The 20,761-nt window shown below is 42.1% G+C and overlaps 1 protein-coding gene across 5 annotated transcripts in view; it reads left to right on the plus strand.

Annotated features, from left to right (window-relative positions):
• Cdkal1 (CDKAL1 threonylcarbamoyladenosine tRNA methylthiotransferase) overlaps nucleotides 1–20,761 on the plus strand; it is a 553,071-nt gene that overhangs the window by 108,601 nt on the left and 423,709 nt on the right. For 2 of the 5 annotated variants that reach the window (XM_087591039.1, XM_087591038.1), the window contains one exon: nucleotides 16,277–16,391. In XM_087591039.1, coding sequence (XP_087447165.1) covers nucleotides 16,327–16,391 — 65 coding nt within the window. In that variant the 5' untranslated portion in view covers nucleotides 16,277–16,326. 5 annotated transcript variants of the gene reach the window in all.

The following is a 20,761-nucleotide window of genomic DNA, read 5'->3' on the forward strand; positions in this document are numbered from 1 at the left end:
CAGGTGTGTGTGCAGATGGCATGGGGCGAGGGAGCCTGCCTTCTGCCCAGTGATGCTGGAGAGGGTGATTGATAATAGTGCTTACTCTGAGCCATGCTCCAAGGCCAGCCGAGCCCGAGTACCTGGAGAGGAAGGGTGGAAGTCAGTGGCTGGCAGCATGATAGATACTTGATTCAGCCAGCAGTTAGAGTAAACTTTCTTGTTAGTGTGATTAACCTGGGCTTGCCATTTGATTCTGCCCCTCCCCACCTTGCCTTGTCTTCTGAGGGAGAGAGTACTAAAAAGCAGGAGGTACAGAAGGTCCCTCTTCTGAGCTGGAGGTTTCAGTTGGCAGAATTTACCTTAGCATGGTCTCCATGCCAGACTCAAAGGCCTCTCACTTTTATCTCTAGTTGTCAGTTTGAGTTAGTCAGGGTTCTCTGAAGGAACAGAACTGATGCAATGAATATATCTAATCTCTATATCATCTGTCTAACTGTCTATCATCTATCATCTATCTCCTATCTATCTATCTATCTATCTATCTATCTATCTATCTATCTATCTATCTATCTATCATCTGTCTGTATCTATGTATCTGTATGTATGTTTGTATCTATCATCTATCTATCTACTATCTATCTATCTATCTATCTATCTATCTATCTATCTATCTATCATCTGTATCTATGTATCTGTATGTATGTTTGTATATATATGTATGTATCTATCATCTATCTGTCTGTATCTATGTATCTGTATGTATGTAAGTATATATGTATATATGTATGTATGTGTCTATCATCTATTTATCTATCTACCATCTATCTGTCTGTATCTATGTATATGTATGTATTTATGTATGTATCTATCATCTATCTATCTATCTATCTATCTATCTATCTATCATCTATCTGTCTGTATCTATGTATATGTATGTATTTATGTATGTATCTATCATCTATCTATCTATCTATCTATCTATCATCTATCTGTCTGTATCTAGTATATGTATGTATGTATGTATGTATGTATGTATGTATCTATCTATCTATCTATCTATCTATCTATCTATCTATGTGGATGTATGTATGTATGTATCTATCATGTTTGTTTGTTTTTAAATAGCTGCTCACAGACTGTGTTCTTGGTATTCCAACAATGGCTGTCTCACAACTGAAATGCCAAGAATCCAGGAGTTGTTCAGTCCATAAGGCTGGATGTCAGCCTGGAGCTAGAGACCTGGAGGATAAGTGGGTTCTGATTCTTGGTGAAGGAGTGCCAGAGCAGTATAGATGAGCTTGCCAGTGAGAGTGAGGGCAAGCAAGGCAAAAAAGCAATAGCTTCTTTCTTTCATGTCCTTTCATGTGGGCTGCTGCTACCAGTGGTCCAGATTTAGAGTCAGTCTTCTTACCTAAACGTCCAGTCAAGAAAATTCCTCACATGTCCCTGGCTGCTTGGGTTTTGGTGAAGTTGATAACAAAAATTACACCTTACAGTCTTTAATTGCCTTCTGAGTGAGTACACATGTCCTTAGGTCAGTTAAAGTAATGTATGGGGTAAATTAAAAAGAAAATATTAAAAAACATTTTTGTTGTTTTATTTTTGTGACAGTTTCATTATTCCTTCTGGGCATGGTATTCTGTGTCTGACTTAGAGGTCAAAGCTCAACCTTGACTGTTGTTTGCCATCTACCTTGATTTTTGATAAAGTGTGCCCTGGCCTGGAATGTGCCAGCTCGACTAGCATGGCTGGCTGGTGTCCTCCCGGGATCTGGTTTCAAGTGGGTAGTTCTTGAAGGTCTAAGGAGTTTCTTCATCTACCCTGATTCCAATTTACATATTTCAAATGTGAATACATTTATTTCCTTTTCTTGTTGCAAATACCATTAGTCAGGTTTCTGGAACCTAGAAACGATTCTGTTAATTTGCCAGCTGAAATAAGAGAATTCTTATAGCTTAATTCCAGATTCCTGAAATCCTCTGGTATACCTGTTTTACAAAGTATAAACCATGGCTGATCATGGTGGCACATGCCCTGAATCCCAGCACTTAGGGATTAGTTGCTCTCTGAGTGTCATGCCAGTCTGATCTGCTTAGTGAGTTCTCTAGATTAAGTAATGCCCTCTTGTTTGTTTGCTTGTTTGATTTTTTATTTTGTTTTCCTTTTTATTCCCCCCTTCTTTGCTTGTGTAAAGGGCCACATAGTCCTCCATAAACAAACAAAACAAACCTTAAACCATAATAAATGACAGAATTCTCTTTCCATATTAATTAGTTTCTCCCAGAGACAAGTGTTCTGTGTAAATTTATTTTCAGTTTCTATATTTAATGTTAGTGTGTATGACAACACCCAAATTGTCTCTTTTCACTTTCTGAAGGTCAGGCCTACAGAGATCCTTGCCTGCTTTTGGCATGTGCAGTTTATGTCCTGAAGATGATGGGAATCTAATAGTAAGAGCTTCTCTTAGTGCCTGGACATGTGATGCCCTGGGCCAGCTTGACTCACAAAAGCTTCTGGGTGAGTTGACAGGCCACTGCTACAAGGCAGGAGTCACCATTGGCATGGTTCTAAGAACCTGCCTCCTGCTTTCATCAGAGTGTCAGATTTTTACTTTGGATCTGGAAACACTCCTAATGTTTCTTTAATAGGAGCATGAGGTAGGCAGGGTACCCTGGGAGAGTGGAGTAGGGAGGGAATTAGTTTGGCTTGCATGATGGGGCTGGATAGTTAAGCCATGGCTGTCTGGTTCCTAGAGGGACAGAGAACCAGATGGCTGCTTGGTTTGGGAAGATGATGTCTCCACAGTCTGAATGTGGAACTGAAAGCTTGGAAGATTCCTATGGAATCACTATTTTTTAAAGGAGGCTAAAGAAAGTCTGATGTCAGCAGTCACAGCAGCAGCAGCGATAGATGCATTCCCGAAGAATGGCAGCTGAGGCAGGCGCACAAATGGTGCCTCTCTCTAGGACCTCTTTTATATCTGGTCAGTAGGTACAGATTACCTTGTGTTACTTGGGAGGCCGTCCCCCCTCAGTTCATTGTCTCTGCAAATACCACCAATGACACGCTCCTAGGTGACTCAAGTCTCGCAGATTGACTGTCACAAACACACACACAGAGAATTCTATAGCTCCCTGTGCTTCTGGTGCATGCTTTGAAGTGTGCAGAGGTCCTCCTCCGCAGTGCATGCTGTCTCTGCCTTTACTAATGGGGCATTATAGCCATGGACGTCACCAAACAGATCACAAGCCATGAGTGTGCTATTCCCCAGTGTACCAAAACTCACAAAGCCTACGTAGAAGTCTTTGTGACTTTCTCTTGGTTTACTGAAAGAACAGAAGATCTTTTTCAGATTCTGTCTTGCAGTACTACTTTCCCGAGCTAATAACTGGGAAAGATGTACACACAGTTAACATTTTTTTTTTCAAGATTGAAAAACGCATCATGTCATAACCTGTAGAATTAGTTTTTTTTTTTTTTTCATGCTTCTAAGCAAAATTTGACACTGACAAGAATATCCAGAGTGATTGCACAAAGACTGTGGAGGACATTTGGCCTGTTACCATTTCTTTCATTTGGATGAAGGGCTTGCAGTCAAAGCCAGCTTTTAGGACTTCCTCGGCACTCACACTTTTCCCACACAGCTGAGCCCAGATGCTGAATTGCAAGAGGAGGAGGTGACATCTGCATGTCATCTGGGAGCTTCGTTTCCATATGTACAGGTTCAGTGATGTCCCCTGACCTCTTGACACCTATGTCTACAACTTCTATTATTTTTTTCTGATTTCTCTGGCAGGTAAATATTAGATGGCCTCCAGTGTAAGACATTTCAACCTTATTGTGGCCCAAAGCCAATATGCATGCACGTTGTTAAAAGTAAACTTGAACTCAGCAGCTTTCAATCCTAGGATGCTGTTGTTAGGATGTTGGGTAGTAGCAGTGGCTGTTGATCCCTGTCATCCTCATGGTCTGAACAGAAATATCCTGTGCACTCTGCTGTGTGTGTGCTGTGATGCTATGACATGACCTAGCCTACTGATGTTAAATGTATTTTGAATGGCTCTGGATGGAATATTAGTTTGTAAGCATACCCTGGGGCAGGGACATCTGTTTTCTGAATTGTATCCAGATAAGATAAGATTTTATATATATATATATATATATATCTATCTACCTATATATATATATATACATACACACACACATATATATATGTATATATATATTATGATATATAAGATTTATATAAGATATATATAATGATATATGATATATATAAGATTTATATATATTTTATATATATATAAAATAGAGCAGAAGCTGGTTTCATTATTCCAACTGAAACCCTCCTAGCAATCTTTACTCCTCTCTCCCCTAGTCCCTGCTAACCCCCTATCTGCTTTCTCTTTCTCTGAATTTGCCTGTTCCAGGTACCTCATAAATACATCCTCTGATATGTTTAAGGTAGACTTGTAAAAGCTACATTACTCAAATTCATGGCTTAAATCACCAGTTAGTTTGCTTTTCTTTTTTTCTAGCTGTGTCCTTCAAGATATTCTACCTTGGATATCTGTGAGCAAGGCAGGAAGTCATACCATCCTGTGGTATTCTTGTGTCTCACTTTGAATGTTTAAATGATATAAGCCATTTAATGAGTGATGAAGGGTCATCTGTTTACAGATGCTCATCAAGGGGAAAGCACTGATAAACTTCAAAAGCCTCTCAAATTATTTCAAACCGAGCACAATTATTAATTGAATTTTTCCCTCTTTTGTGTTTTATTATTTTTTCTTTCCATGTGTGATTTTTTTTTACATTAGGGTTTATGCTATTTAAGTTGTGTTAACAATATTGAATATTATTTTAAAGCACTTGTCACCAGTGTGGTTTATCCCTTAATTAATGGTAAGATGATTTTGTAGACAGGTGACACACTTTAATTTATTACAGAGACTGTTCTTGCTAGTTATTGATTATCAATGAATAAATTACTGCCATTTTTAATCATAAGTTTTCTTTTGGGAATAATTAATCAGTTTCTATCTTTGTAAGTAGTATGGCAGTATTATCTTCTGTATTAACAAGCACGAACCTGCCTGCCTCTGCCACAGGTAAATTGAGGGCAGAGGGAGGCAGGTTTTCAGGCCTGTGATTTGATCTTGACTTTTATTAAGCAGATAGAAGTGTACATGCTTAAAAATGACTTCAAACTGCCTTTCCTGTCGGATAGGTTTCACACTACCTGCCTGACAGATGGTGTTGGAAGTCATTACTGAAATCATGTGTTTACCTGCTCATGGACATGTGTTCACCAGATGCACCCTGTTTATCCAAGACTGCTTGTTTCTTAAAGAAATATGCACCTTCTGGTGAGCGTTGCATAACTTAGGAGAACAGCAGCTCAGCAAGCTGGAGCTTCCGATTCTGTGCCCTGAATTAGCCACAGTTGAAAGACTGTTTCATTCTTAATGAGAGAGCAGAGAGGCCCAAGAGCTCCTCGTCAGTGTCGATCTCTGCTTCCTTTGATTGTGCTTTAATTCTGCCTGGCGACTGAATTATTTACCAACCGGTCCCCCCACCTTGCCTTGGTTCAGTGGCTGCACTCATGACTAACCAGTCTTTTAAGGCGATGCTTTGATTAATTATGTTTACTGAGTATTTGGAATGTCCTACAGACCATTTTCTAAACGCTATATGCTTCTCTCAATTGTAAGTTCTTCTTCTGGAGGTTTGGTGTCTAGATGAAGTGCTGTCCCCATTTTAGCATTTCATAGGTCATTTCTGTGCTCCGCAAGACTGAGTATTTTGTTTGCTACCTTCAGAACCTCATTCAGTCTTTCCTCCTCGCCACTGTCTTACTTCTCCTGAAAAGTGGAGAGAGCAGAATGGTAGCCGCTCCTCTCTCCTCCGCCCTGAGCTCTTGGCTTTGGAACGGAGCTTGTCTAACTGTCTGTAAACCCCAGGAAACAAGGAAAGTTATTGTTTGAGGATTGTGACAGGTGCAGAACTGTAAATAATTACAGGTCTGGGCAGAAAGTGGGGCAGAAGTTGCACGGCAGCTGGCAGGCCTAACCTGTGGCAGGCCTGTGCTGAGTGAGGGAGCCCGAGTTCGCGGCAAGCTCAGATTCGTTTTATAGTCTGAGGCCCATCTTCTGCTGTAGGAGAGGCTGCTGATGGAGGCAAGATACCAGCTGAGCAGCGAGGCACCTTGATGAGTGGGAAAGAGAGCTGCCCACTGGGCTGCCCCTGGTGTGGCTCCAGGGCCAGCTGGAACTTGTAGATGTGTTTCCACACTGATTTACGTTCTGCCAGAAGCCAACCGCTCAACAGTGAATGTTTGCAACGGCTATCGCTGGGGCAGCCTGGGCGTTTTATTTTTAATTTTAAAAAACTTTCAGTGTTGCAAAAAGCTGATGACTGGGCTGTGGGCTGAGTTGTCATTGACTGGTGAAGTGTTTCCACAAATTGTTAGATTTACATGTAAAAAGAAAAATTATTTCTGGTTTCTAGGCAAAACCTACTGATACAGTCCTGCAGCAGATTGGAGCTGATGAATGCCCGCACCTGTGCTGTTAGACACTGGTGTGCCTCAGTCTCTGTCACACCTGCACCTCTCTCTGCTTCCCTGCCATGCTGAGCTAATGTGACACCTGGACTGTATGTAGGGTGTGTGGGTACAGAAGTGAGCAAACCCGCCGAGGAAGGACACGTGTCAGCACCTTTGCCCATCAGGATTGGTTTGCCTGGATGCTGCATTCCTTGCTAAGCCCTCCAAGTTCTGACCCTTTTTCCTTCTCCCCAATCCCTGCACTGTCTCCATCCTTACTTAATGCAGAAAACATGAGTTCCTTGAACAGGGATCTTGTAACTTACCGATTCCATGCCCCCAATGCTTTGCTTGGCCAGTTTTTCTCCCTGTTTTTAGAGGAAGCCAGCTTTATTAAATGAAAACACACAATGGGGAAAAGGCAAGTGGCCCCTCTTAAAGCCCCGGGTAAGACCATGGTGTGATGTCATGGTGGGTGACTTAAGATGCAGTAGTCATCTTGAGGCAGAGGAGAGAAGCTACAGGTTAAAAGTTTTCCAGGAAAAAAAAGTCAATACTGTGTGGGGGCCTGACTTTCATGACGCAGTTGCTCGGCAGTTCAAGTGACTTCTCTTTGTTTTTTCACGAGGGACAGAGGAGGCTAAGGAGATTTGCTCTAGTTGTCTAAAATCTACCAACTAAAAGTAAGACTGTTTCTGTTGCAGCTTGTATTTTAACAGTAGTGGAAGTTAAGCAAAACCATCACCATATGGTACTTTTGGCACACAGCCTGTTCATAAGCTGGGTCGTTGTGGGCTCAGATAATGTTCCTGGAGGAAATGAGGTGGGCTAGAGATCTGCCAACTCTAGCCTTCAGAACAAACCTAGCTGGTTACTTGGTTTTTGTTAATAAAGTTTTATTGGAACAGACAAGTTTATTAGCCAATGTGCTTTTCCACTGTTAGGGCAGAGTCTGGAGTTTAATTGCGACATAGACCATATAGCCTTCAAACTCTAAAACAGTTATCTGGCAGTTGACTGAGAAAAAGGTTGCTATCCTGCCTATCAAAGGTTCTGTCCAAAAATGGGCACAATAGCACCAATTCCGGACAGTTCCTCTGTGCTCTCCAAGATGGTTTTGTTGGAAAAAAAAAAAAAAAGGAATTAACCATGTAATTAATTTTCTTTTTCTTTTTTTTTTTCCGGAGCTGGGGACCGAACCTAGGGCCTTGCGGTTGCTAGGCAAGCGCTCTACCACTGAGCTAAATTCCCAACCCCTCATTTTCTTTTTTAAAAATTAATTTTTTGTGTGTGTGTTAGTGTTTTGCCTGCATGGATGTCGTCTATGCACCATGTACATGCCTGATGATGTGGAGGCCTGAAGAGGGTATTGGATCTCTGAGATTGGTATTTCAGATAGTTGTGAGTGGTCATCTCAGTGGTAGAATCACCAAGCCATCAGTCTAGCCACCAATTCATTTAACTTAAAAGTAGAGAACTATTATTCTGCTCCTGGTTTGGGAGAGCCTAGGCTGTGATCAGCTGAGCATACCTTTTGGGTCTCTTGTGAGGATGCTGGGTAGTAATGATAGGGGACTCTTAGCTTAGCAATTTTGACTGCATGGCCAGGAAGTGGAAAGTAATGAGTAATGTCTGCTAGCATCCTCTAGTGCCCTGAGGACCTTCGTGGTGGCTTGAAGAAAATGTTCCTCGTAGGCTGCTGTATTTGAACACTTGGTTTCGGTTGGTGTTGTTTTCTGGGAAGTTTGTATGGAGCTGCAGCCTTGCTGGAGGAAGTACGTCCTTGAGGGCACACGTCCCTCAGAGACTGTAAAGCATCGGTCTGAATCCCCTTAATGCTGTGACCCTTTAAAACAATTCCTCTTGTTGTGGTGACTCCAAGCATAAAATTATTTTCATTGCTACTTCAATACTGTAATTTTGCTAGTGTTATTAATTGTAATGTGAATATCTGATATGTAGGACATCTGACCTCTATAAAAAGGTTGGTTAACCCACAAGAGGGTCCTGACCAACAGGTCAAGAGCCACTGCTTTAAAGCCTTGGTCTGCATGTGTTTGTTCTAAAAGATATATCTCTCAGCTTCCTCATTCTGCTACCTGATCTGTGCTTCCTACCATGGTGGACTCTCATTCCTCTGGTACTCTAAGCCTCAACTCCTGCTGTGGTCTTTGTCATGGAGTTCTGTCACAGCTACAGAGAAGTAATTAATACAACTGCCCAATGAGAACAACCTTGCCCTGATGTTCTATCCCTATTCATAGTGACACCCTTGCAGCCATCCGTTAACACTTATGTGTTGGGAGGACAATCAGCAAGGATCTACATCTTCTTAAGGCAGTTTTATATTAATTTGTTCATTTGAATCATTGTCGTCGTCATTGATGTCATTGTCGTCGTCGTTGTCATCATCATCATCATCACCCTTTTTGTGTGTCTGTGTGTGTTTGTGTCTGTCATGTAGAGGCCAGATTGATGTGATTGATGGTTCTCTCTTCCCATCATGTGGGTCCTGGAGATTGAACTCAGGTTGTCTGGCTTGGTGACAGATACTTTTACTCCTGAAGCCATGTCACCAGCCCAAATCTACATTCTTTTTTTTTTTTTTTTTATTAACTTGAGTATTTCTTATATACATTTCAAGTGTTATTCCCTTTCCCGGTTTCCGGGCAAACATCCCCCTCCCCCCTCCCCTTCCTTATGGGTGTTCCCCTCCCAACCCTCCCCCCATTGCCGCCCTCCCCCCATAGTCTAGTTCACTGGGGGTTCAGTCTTAGCAGGACCCAGGGCTTCCCCTTCCACTGGTGCTCTTACTAGGATATTCATTGCTACCTATGGGGTCAGAGTCCAGGGTCAGTCCATGTATAGTCTTTAGGTAGTGGCTTAGTCCCTGGAAGCTCTGGTTGCTTGACATTGTTGTACTTTTGGGGTCTCGAGCCCCTTCAAGCTCTTCCAGTTCTTTCTCTGATTCCTTCAATAGGGGACCTATTCTCAGTTCAGTGGTTTGCTGCTGGCATTCGCCTCTGTATTTGCTGTATTCTGGCTGTGTCTCTCGGGAGCGATCTACATCCGTCTCCTGTCGGTCTGCACTTCTTTGCTTCATCCATCTTGTCTAATTGGGTGGCTGTATATGTATGGGCCACATGTGGGGCAGGCTCTGAATGGGTGTTCCTTCTGTGTCTGTTTTAATCTTTGCCTCTCCCTTCCCTGCCAAGGGTATTCTTTTTCCTCATTTAAAGAAGGAGTGAAGCATTCACATTTTGATCATCCGTCTTGAGTTTCATTTGTTCTAGGGATCTAGGGTAATTCAAGCATTTGGGCTAATAGCCACTTATCAATGAGTGCATACCATGTATGTCTTTCTGTGATTGGGTTAGCTCACTCAGGATGATATTTTCCAGTTCCAACCATTTGCCTACGAATTTCATAAACTCGTTTTTGATAGCTGAGTAATATTCCATTGTGTAGATGTACCACATTTTCTGTATCCATTCCTCTGTTGAAGGGCACCTGGGTTCTTTCCAGTTTCTGGCTATTATAAATAAGGCTGCGATGAACATAGTGGAGCACGTGTTTCTTTTATATGTTGAGGCATCTTTTGGGTATATGCCCAAGAGAGGTATAGCTGGATCCTCAGGCAGTTCAATGTCCAATTTTCTGAGGAACCTCCAGACTGATTTCCAGAATGGTTTTACCAGTCTGCAATCCCACCAACAATGGAGGAGTGTTCCTCTTTCTCCACATCCTCGCCAGCATCTGCTGTCACCTGAGTTTTTGATCTTAGCCATTCTCACTGGTGTGAGGTGAAATCTCAGGGTTGTTTTGATTTGCATTTCCCTTATGACTAAAGATGTTGAACATTTCTTTAGGTGTTTCTCAGCCATTCGGCATTCCTCAGCTGTGAATTCTTTGTTTAGCTCTGAACCCCATTTTTTAATAGTGTTATTTGTCTCCCTGCGGTCTAACTTCTTGAGTTCTTTGTATATTTTGGATATAAGGCCTCTATCTGTTGTAGGATTGGTAAAGATCTTTTCCCAATCTGTTGGTTGCCGTTTTGTCCTAACCACAGTGTCCTTTGCCTTACAGAAGCTTTGCAGTTTTATGAGATCCCATTTGTCGATTCTTGATCTTAGAGCATAAGCCATTGGTGTTTTGTTCAGGAAATTTTTTCCAGTGCCCATGTGTTCCAGATGCTTCCCTAGTTTTTCTTCTATTAGTTTGAGTGTGTCTGGTTTGATGTGGAGGTCCTTGATCCACTTGGACTTAAGCTTTGTACAGGGTGATAAGGATGGATCGATCTGCATTCTTCTACATGTTGCCCTCCAGTTGAACCAGCACCATTTGCTGAAAATGCTATCTTTTTTCCATTTGATGGTTTTGGCTCCTTTGTCAAAAATCAAGTGACCATAGGTGTGTGGGTTCATTTCTGGGTCTTCAATTCTATTCCATTGGTCTATCTGTCTGTCTCTGTACCAATACCATGCAGTTTTTTATCACTATTGCTCTGTAATACTGCTTGAGTTCAGGGATAGTGATTCCCCCTGAAGTCCTTTTATTGTTGAGGATAGCTTTAGCTATCCTGGGTTTTTTGTTATTCCAGATGAATTTGCAAATTGTTCTGTCTAACTCTTTGAAGAATTGGATTGGTATTTTGATGGGGATTGCATTGAATCTGTAGATTGCTTTTGGTAAAATGGCCATTTTTACTATATTAATCCTGCCAATCCATGAGCATGGGAGATCTTTCCATCTTCTGAGGTCTTCTTCAATTTCTTTCCTCAGTGTCTTGAAGTTCTTATTGTACAGATCTTTTACTTGCTTGGTTTAAGTCACACCGAGGTACTTTATATTATTTGGGTCTATTATGAAGGGTGTTGTTTCCCTAATTTCTTTCTCGGCTTGTTTCTCTTTTGTATAGAGGAAGGCAACTGATTTATTTGAGTTAATTTTATACCCAGCCACTTTGCTGAAGTTGTTTATCAGCTTTAGTAGTTCTCTGGTGGATCTTTTGGGATCACTTAAATATACTATCATGTCATCTGCAAATAGTGATATTTTGACCTCTTCTTTTCCGATCTGTATCCCCTTGACCTCCTTTTGTTGTCTGATTGCTCTGGCTAGAACTTCAAGAACTATATTGAATAAGTAGGGAGAGAGTGGGCAGCCTTGTCTAGTCCCTGATTTTAGTGGGATTGCTTCAAGTTTCTCTCCATTTAGTTTAATGTTAGCAACTGGTTTGCTGTATATGGCTTTTACTATGTTCAGGTATGGGCCTTGAATTCCTATTCTTTCCAGGACTTTTATCATGAAGGGGTGTTGAATTTTGTCAAATGCTTTCTCAGCATCTAATGAAATGATCATGTGGTTCTGTTCTTTCAGTTTGTTTATATAATGTATCACGTTGATGGTTTTCCGTATATTAAACCATCCCTGCATGCCTGGGATGAAGCCTACTTGATCATGGTGGATGATTGTTTTGATGTGCTCTTGAATTCGGTTTGCCAGAATTTTGTTGAGTATTTTTGCGTCGATATTCATAACGGAAATTGGTCTGAAGTTCTCTTTCTTTGTTGTGTCTTTGTGTGGTTTAGGTATAAGAGTAATTGTGGCTTCGTAGAAGGAATTCGGTAGTGCTCCATCTGTTTCAATTTTGTGGAATAGTTTGGATAATATTGGTATGAGGTCTTCTATGAAGGTTTGATAGAATTCTGCACTAAACCCGTCTGGACCTGGGCTCTTTTTGGTTGGGAGACCTTTAATGACTGCTTCTATTTCCTTAGGAGTTATGGGGTTGTTTAACTGGTTTATCTGTTCCTGATTTAACTTCGATACCTGGTATCTGTCTAGGAAATTGTCCATTTCCTGAAGATTTTCAAGTTTTGTTGAATATAGGTTTTTATAGTAAGATCTGATGATTTTTTGAATTTCCTCTGAATCTGTAGTTATGTCTCCCTTTTCATTTCTGATTTTGTTAATTTGGACCCACTCTCTGTGTCCTCTCGTTAGTCTGGCTAAGGGTTTATCTATCTTGTTGATTTTCTCAAAGAACCAACTTTTGGTTCTGTTGATTCTTTCTATGGTCCTTTTTGTTTCTACTTGGTTGATTTCAGCTCTGAGTTTGATTATTTCCTGCCTTCTACTCCTCCTGGGTGTATTTGCTTCTTTTTGTTCTAGAGCTTTTAGGTGTGCTGTCAAGCTGCTGACATATGCTCTTTCCTGTTTCTTTCTGCAGGCACTCAGCGCTATGAGTTTTCCTCTTAGCACAGCTTTCATTGTGTCCCATAAGTTTGGGTATGTTGTATCTTCATTTTCATTAAATTCTAAAAAGTTTTTAATTTCTTTCTTTATTTCTTCCTTGACCAGGTTATCATTGAGTAGAGCATTGTTCAATTTCCACGTATATGTGGGCATTCTTCCCTTATTGTTATTGAAGACCAGTTTTAGGCCGTGGTGGTCCGATAGCACGCATGGGATTATTTCTATCTTTCTGTACCTGTTGAGGCCCGTTTTTTGACCAATTATATGGTCAATTTTGGAGAAAGTACCATGAGGAGCTGAGAAGAAGGTATATCCTTTTGCTTTAGGATAGAATGTTCTATAAATATCCGTTAAGTCCATCTGGCTCATGACTTCTCTTAGTCTGTCGACATCACTGTTTAATTTCTGTTTCCATGATCTGTCCATTGATGAGAGTGGGGTGTTGAAATCTCCCACTATTATTGTGTGAGGTGCAATGTGTGTTTTGAGCTTTAGTAAGGTTTCTTTTACGTATGTAGGTGCCCTTGTATTTGGGGCATAGATATTTAGGATTGAGAGTTCATCTTGGTGGATTTTTCCTTTGATGAATATGAAGTGTCCTTCCTTATCTTTTTTGATGACTTTTAGTTGGAAATTGATTTTATTTGATATTAGAATGGCTACTCCAGCTTGCTTCTTCTGACCATTTGCTTGGAAAGTTGTTTTCCAGCCTTTCACTCTGAGGTAGTGTCTGTCTTTGTCTCTGAGGTGTGTTTCCTGTAGGCAGCAGAATGCAGGGTCCTCGTTGCGTATCCAGTTTGTTAATCTATGTCTTTTTATTGGGGAGTTGAGACCATTGATATTGAGAGATATTAAGGAATAGTGATTATTGCTTCCCGTTATATTCATATTTGGATGTGAGGTTATGTTTGTGTGCTTTCATTCTCTTTGTTTTGTTGCCAAGACGATTAGTTTCTTGCTTCTTCTAGGGTATAGCTTGCCTGCTTATGTTGGGCTTTACCATTTATTATCCTTTGTAGTGCTGGATTTGTAGAAAGATATTGTGTAAATTTGGTTTTGTCATGGAATATCTTGGTTTCTCCATCAATGTTAATTGAGAGTTTTGCTGGATACAGTAACCTGGGCTGGCATTTGTGTTCTCTTAGGGTCTGTGTGACATCAGTCCAGGATCTTCTGGCCTTCATAGTTTCTGGCGAGAAGTCTGGTGTGATTCTGATAGGTCTGCCTTTATATGTTACTTGACCTTTTTCCCTTACTGCTTTTAGTATTCTTTCTTTATTTTGTGCGTTTGGTGTTTTGACTATTATGTGACGGGAGGTGTTTCTTTTCTGGTCCAATCTATTTGGAGTTCTGTAGGCTTCTTGTATGCCTATGGGTATCTCTTTTTTTAGGTTAGGGAAGTTTTCTTCTATGATTTTGTTGAAGATATTTACTGGTCCTTTGAGCTGGGAGTCTTCACTCTCTTCTATACCTATTATCCTTAGGTTTGATCTTCTCATTGAGTCCTGGATTTCCTGTATGTTTTGGACCAGTAGCTTTTTCCGCTTTACATTATCTTTGACAGTTGAGTCAATGATTTCTATGGAATCTTCTGCTCCTGAGGTTCTCTCTTCCATCTCTTGTATTCTGTTGGTGAAGCTTGTATCTACAGCTCCTTGTCTCTTCTTTTGGTTTTCTATATCCAGGGTTGTTTCCATGTGTTCTTTCTTGATTGCTTCTATTTCCATTTTTAATTCCTTCAACTATTTGATTGTGTTTTCCTGTAATTCTTTCAGGGATTTTTGTGTCTCCTCTCTATGGGCTTCTACTTGTTTATTTATGTTTTCCTGGAATTCTTTCAGGCATTTTTGCGATTCCTCTCTGTAGGCTTCTACTTGTTCTCTAAGGGAGTTGTTCACGTCTTTCTTGAAGTCCTCCAGCATCATGATCAAAAATGATTTTGAAACTAGATCTTCCTTTTCTGGTGTGTTTGGATATTCCATGTTTGGTTTGATGGGAGAATTGGGCTCCGATGGTGCCATGTAGTCTTGGTTTCTGTTGCTTGGGTTCCTGCGCTTGCCTCTCGCCATCAGATTATCTCTAGTGTTACTTTGTTCTGCTACTTCTGACAGTGGCTAGACTGTCCTATAAGCCTGTGTGTCAGGGGTGCTGTAGACCTTTTTTCCTCTCTTTCAGTCAGTTATGGGGATAGAGTGTTCTGCTTTCGGGCGTGTAGTTTTTCCTCTCTACAGGTCTTCAGCTGTTCCTGTGGGCCTGTGTCTTGAGTTCACCAGGCAGCTTTCTTGCAGCAGAAAATTTGGTCTTACCTGTGGTCCCGAGGCTCAAGTTCGCTTGTGGGGTGCTGCCCACGGGCTCTCTGTAGCGGCAGCAACCAGGAAGACCTGTGCCGCCCCTTCCGGGAGCTTCAGTGCACCAGGGTTCCAGATGGTCTTTGGCTTTTTCCCCTGGCGTCCGAGATGTGTGTGCAGAGAGCAGTGTCTTCTGGTTTCCCAGGCTTGTCTGCCTCTCTGAAGGTTTAGCTCTCCCTCCCACGGGATTTGGGTGCAGAGAACTGTTTATCTGGTCTGTTTCCTTCAGGTTCCGGTGGTGTCTCAGGCAGGGGTCCTGCCGCTCCTGGGCCCTCCCCCATGGGAGTCCAGAGGCCTTATACAGTTTCCTCTTGGGCCAGGGATGTGGGCAGGGGTGAGCAGTGTTGGTGGTCTCTTCCTGCTCTGCAGCCTCAGGAGTGCCCACCTGACCAGGCGGTTGGGTCTCTCTCTCACGGGGTCTGGGAGCAGAGAGCTGCTGCGGGTCGGGCCCAAATCTACATTCTTATTGTTAGTTATGTGATTGACCCTGAAAAAAAATCTTTTATTTACTATCTATATACCTAACCTCTAATGGTCCATCCATCCATCCATCCATCCATCCATCCATCCATCCATCCATCTATCCATCCAGCATATCTGCCTACTATATAGCGTGTTTTGTATTCTCCTGGGTTTAACCAGGGTGGTGAGGTGATAAACACAGGACAAACATACAGGCCCACATTCAGAAAATCTGGGATTGGGTGGTCTGGGCCCTTGGGTGGATAATCCTCAGAGCCCCAGAGGCTTAGTGTGTTTATTATACATGGTTGTACAGGGAGGAAGGGTTATTATACACAACAGAACAGGAGGCAGGTTTGACCAGTCTGAGTAGGAATAGGTCCTGTAGAGGTAGTCTTCACAATGTGAATATCTGAGCCAGAGAGAAAGTTATAGTAGCCGTTTCCTTCACAGAGGTCGTTATCCACACAGGGCCAGAGAAAGGCTTTGCCATCTCTCTGAGCCTCAACAAAGGAAAGGCTGTTACTCTCTCGGGTCTGAGGCCATGCCAACAGCACACATTCATGCAGGACTTCACTTACTCCTTACATGTGGGAATGCATGTGTGGATTAGAATATCTGTGTGGCAGAAGCTGGGGACCTTCTCTACTGCTCAGCCTGTTCCTGTCTGTCTTTACAGAAGAAAATGTGTGGCTGCCTCTGGCTCACAGTTGAGTTGGATGCAGGTTGATGAGTGTGCAGAGACAGCGGCAGGGAAGGCATCTCATCACGTCTGGTGTGGCATGGAGAGAGCAGTAAGTGACTGGACTGAGGTGTACCCCTCAGTGAGGCTCCACTTCCTGTTTCTGTGACTTCTTACAATCCGCCTATCCCTTTAGAGGCAGGGTCTTTCCTTGAACACAGGGCTTGCCTTTTCTCTCCTAGGGTGGGTTAGCGTTCCTCCCTGTCTCTGCCTCATTGGCCTGCAAGCCTGAGCCTGCTTCCCACTTGTCGAGTCTTGGGATCCAGTGCTCATGATTGCACAACAGTCACTCTTAACCATGGAGTAGTCACTTCAGCCCCAACTACAGCTTTGTCTTGCTTGTATTTTAATAGTGAGCAAGGCCAGAAAGTTGTTTAGAAAGCCAAAATAAGATATTAATCAAATTTAGTAAAAATAAAAAAACCCAGACTGTTTTGATGAGAAGACTGAATGTGGTAAGTTAAAGCGGGTACTTTGTGTTCAGTTTTGTTTCCGTGGGCATTTAGAGTTGTCAGTGTCTACATATAGTCCATATGCAGTAGTTTCAATCTTTATAACAGTTAAAAGCTTTAGTGATTATGGGAATAGTTAACTTTTATTTATTGATCAAATTTAAACACTGTTAAACACTAATACAGTTATTTCTTTATTGCTTTTTCTCATTTTGAGAGCATTTAACAATAGTAGGTCAGAGAGTGGACGTTTAGCTCAGCAGGAGAGAATGCACTTCATTTATCAAATCTTCCTCATTGTAAGCAGACAGACAAATCGTCAAAAAGCCAACATGCCTGTGTGTTGAAAATCACTCAACATAATTACCCAGCGCCTCAAGTATTAAGTATTTCTCTAGGTACTGGGCCTTCAGTACTAAACAGAACAAAAGACTTTATGAGTGCACATGGGGAGGGTCCACATTTCATAGATGTTATTATTTATTGAGCCAAGTTCCAGTGACTTGTTTGTTTGTTTTTAAGGACCTGGAGATACAGTGGTGAGCACATTGAGTTTTTGTTGTTGCTGTTTTCCCTTTTCCTTGTAGCTTACATCGTCACTAAAAACATAGTCTTAAGTCAGGTACTCCATGCTGTGAAGAATATGAAAACTAGGTCTTGGAGAGATGGGACATGCATGAAACTTTGTGTAGCAGGATTAGGAGAGACTTCTTTAATAGGATTGCATTTGAGCAGAGACCTGAAGTGTTAAAGAAGGAAACAGAAGTATAGAGAATGGAGGAGCATGCTTGGGAAGCCATGGCCAGTGTTGCTGGGGCCGAGGAGCCGGAGGGGGAGGTTCTAGGAGATGGGACCACACTGTGTCTAGTGGCCAGGGACAGTAGTACAGGACCTATGGAACATGTCTCTATATCAGGGGTCAGGAAGAGTACTTCTTTGCTCATTGCGTCTCCTTAAATCTGACTCTCCAAATCTCTGGGTGACTTAGTCTTTCAACATGGACTTTTGGATGACACTGTTCAGTTCCCGGAGGCCATGCTGGTGGTTGAATTTATGTAAGCCAGCGCCCATCACAGGTTGGTCATCTGGCTAAATTGTAGCAAGGAGTATGAAGTTTGGAATAAGTGGGTCAGAAAACAGGGATGAAAGGAAACTAACAATTCATATTCAATTAAAATGTGCATAGCTTGCAACAGCTTTTGACTGTGCTTAGATAAAGGGGAAAAGGAAGGATGGTAATTAATAGTTGTAAATTTAAAAGTCAGCCCTCTTCTAAGTGTTAATTTTTCCTGTAAGTGTTGTACAAAATGGTCAAGCTCCTGAAATTGGCGAAACACTGATCATGGTGTTTGTAATTACAAGGCATGCTGGGTAGCTGGCCTCAAATGTGAACCAATTAACTTAGGGCTGGTACAGTACACTTCAGCAAAAGTAGATATTTAAAAACAACTGGCTCTTTTCTCATTTCAAATGACTACTTTATAGCATTTAATTCTGTTTGCCTTCACGTAGTGCATGTTTGTGTAGTCATAATTTCAATTCTAAAGTACAGGTTGAATAGCCCTATTTAGAAATCACACTGATCTGAAATTAGAATTACTTTGTGTTCTAATATGACATTCAAAAGTTTTAGATTTTAGAACATTTGGGTTTCAGATTTGCAGAGTCGGATGCTAATCCCTGATGGAAAAGCCTGTGTCATATTCTAGAAGCTAAAAACTTCCCCAGTTCCACAGTTCTGTCCCAAGCTTTTAGGATGAGCATGCGGATTAGAGTGAATTTGTCTCGCATGAGATGATCATCAGCTAAGTTTTTCACAGAGTACAAGTTTAGTGAAGAACTGTGTCATCCACTGTAGTTCAGCTCCTCCAGGAGCAGCTCCTTCTGGAGTTTTGGCATGCAGCGTTAGTGAGTACACTTTAGACAACTAGAGAAGTCATTCCCCAGGACAGTGCCGCATACGAACAAGTTCATCTGAGAAAACACTTGGAGTTTACCCAGGAAGAATAGCTGTAGTAATTCAGTTGTTAGGTAAAGCCAAAATGTGAGGTATCTGAGTCTACTCATGATCTTTAGAGGAGTCCCTGGGGAGGGGTTCAAGTGGGAACCTCTGCCTCTTCCTTAACCTGGTTGCGTGTTTCGGTGACACAGCAGGTCTTGAGTCTGCTTGGGACCAGTTTCCTGTTTCTCCCTGTATTGCCAGCTCAGGCTTCATCTCCCTGTATTGCCAGCTGAGGCTTCATGTGTTGATAGAAGAGCTGGATCTCGGACCCAGGGGTTGGGTTACTGACATTACCAAACATGGGTACCCATCTGTGAAGTGCCAAGGGCAGCAGGCTCTATTCGTGGGTCCCATCGGTCACTGTCTGATTGATTGTCAGGGACAAGAAGGCTGAGGTGATACAAGAGGCGTGTTCCTGGTAAGGCACGGGCCAGGCACTTTAGAGGGAAGTCGGCTGAGACAGGTGGGCCCTGTGAAGAGCCCACACATTTCCTGTCCAGGTTCTGCTTCTTTAATTCTGCTGCTCTGTCCAGGATGCCCAGGCCTTTACTGACCTTTGATAGAGGGAGATCAACCTTGGCTATGGAGTTGTTTAATGGGGACGTTGTGAGGGAGGGAGAGAAAGAGGGAGAAAAATCACTTAGCTTAACTTCTTTTCTGTTGCTTCAATCTTTTCCCTCCTTTTCTGATGAGCTTGATATATAGCTCTAATGTAGGAGGGAGTATGTCCCGCCAACCCCCAGATGGTGCCTGAAACCATGGCTGGTACTGAAAACACATGCATGCACGCACGCACACACGCATACACACATTTATGCACACATACACGTGCGTGTTTCTGGTATAAACAAATCTGTGATGCGGCTTAATTCATACACTAAGCTCAGTGAGATTACCCACTCCTAATAAGAACAACTGTAATGAGATGCAGGTAATGAAAGTCCTTTGCCGACTCCTGGCCCAGCAATCTTCTTACTCTCCATTCTTAAACCTTTAGTGGAAATGCTCTTCAGATTCTAAGGACAGGGGACATACCTCTCTTCTCCCTGCTCTCATCAGGTTTGCAACATTTTATTTGTATTTACTCAAACCAAATGCTCACTTGGTTTGGCCTCTAGACTTTATGACCTAGGACATGAAATACCATCGAGTATGTGACTGCACTTGACTCCATCTGTGTTCATGTGGATGGTTTCTCTGTCTGTTATGCAAAGTCATAAATAATCCAGGAGCCCTGCATCTGTCCCACCTGCTGCCGTCTTTATGATGCGAAGTGGTGAGTCACATGAGTAATTGTGCTACTTGTATAAAGAACTTGGAAGACAGTTTCACTTGTGTAAGTCCTGGCTGTATGTCATAAACAAGAAAAGTGTGAGCCATCTGTTACTTAAAAAATGACACTGCTGTACCACCTGCTGTTTAACTAGGCCTCAGGATTTGTTCCAGGCTCAGCACTGCTTCACTGAACAAATACTGAGGTGAGGGTGGGGTAAGGCTTGGCAGGTACCTCTGGGCCTTGGGAGGGGCTGGCTGGCCCTTTTCACTGAGCTCTGAGCAGACTTACTTTTATCATTGATGTTTCCTCTTGTGGTTTGCCCGCCATTAAAGGCAGTTTTGTTTTAATTTTGAAAATTGGATACCAGGGGTTACATCATACAAAACAAACCCATACAAATTGTGGAGATAATGTCACGTGCAGGATGGCTGAGTTTGGAGCAGAGGATGGCCACCTGCTAGGACTTTGTTCCTTAGCAGTCTGGTGAGTGGCCCTGTGTTGTGGTTGCTTCCTTGGTTATGTGGCTGTTGAGATTTGTTTTGGTTACTGCAAATCATTAATCCCATTGCACAGAACTACAGAATATTTGGCTGCTGGATATTTGAATGAATGAAATAAATCCCCTTTAAAGTTACTATTCTGCAACTGAAGAGTACTTTTATCACTGCTGAAGTAAGCATCTGAGGCTTTAC

The sequence above is a fragment of the Rattus norvegicus genome, chromosome 17 (assembly GCF_021556685.1).
Source record: "Rattus norvegicus strain SHRSP/BbbUtx chromosome 17, alternate assembly SHRSP_T2T, whole genome shotgun sequence".
Lineage (NCBI taxonomy): Eukaryota > Metazoa > Chordata > Mammalia > Rodentia > Muridae > Rattus > Rattus norvegicus.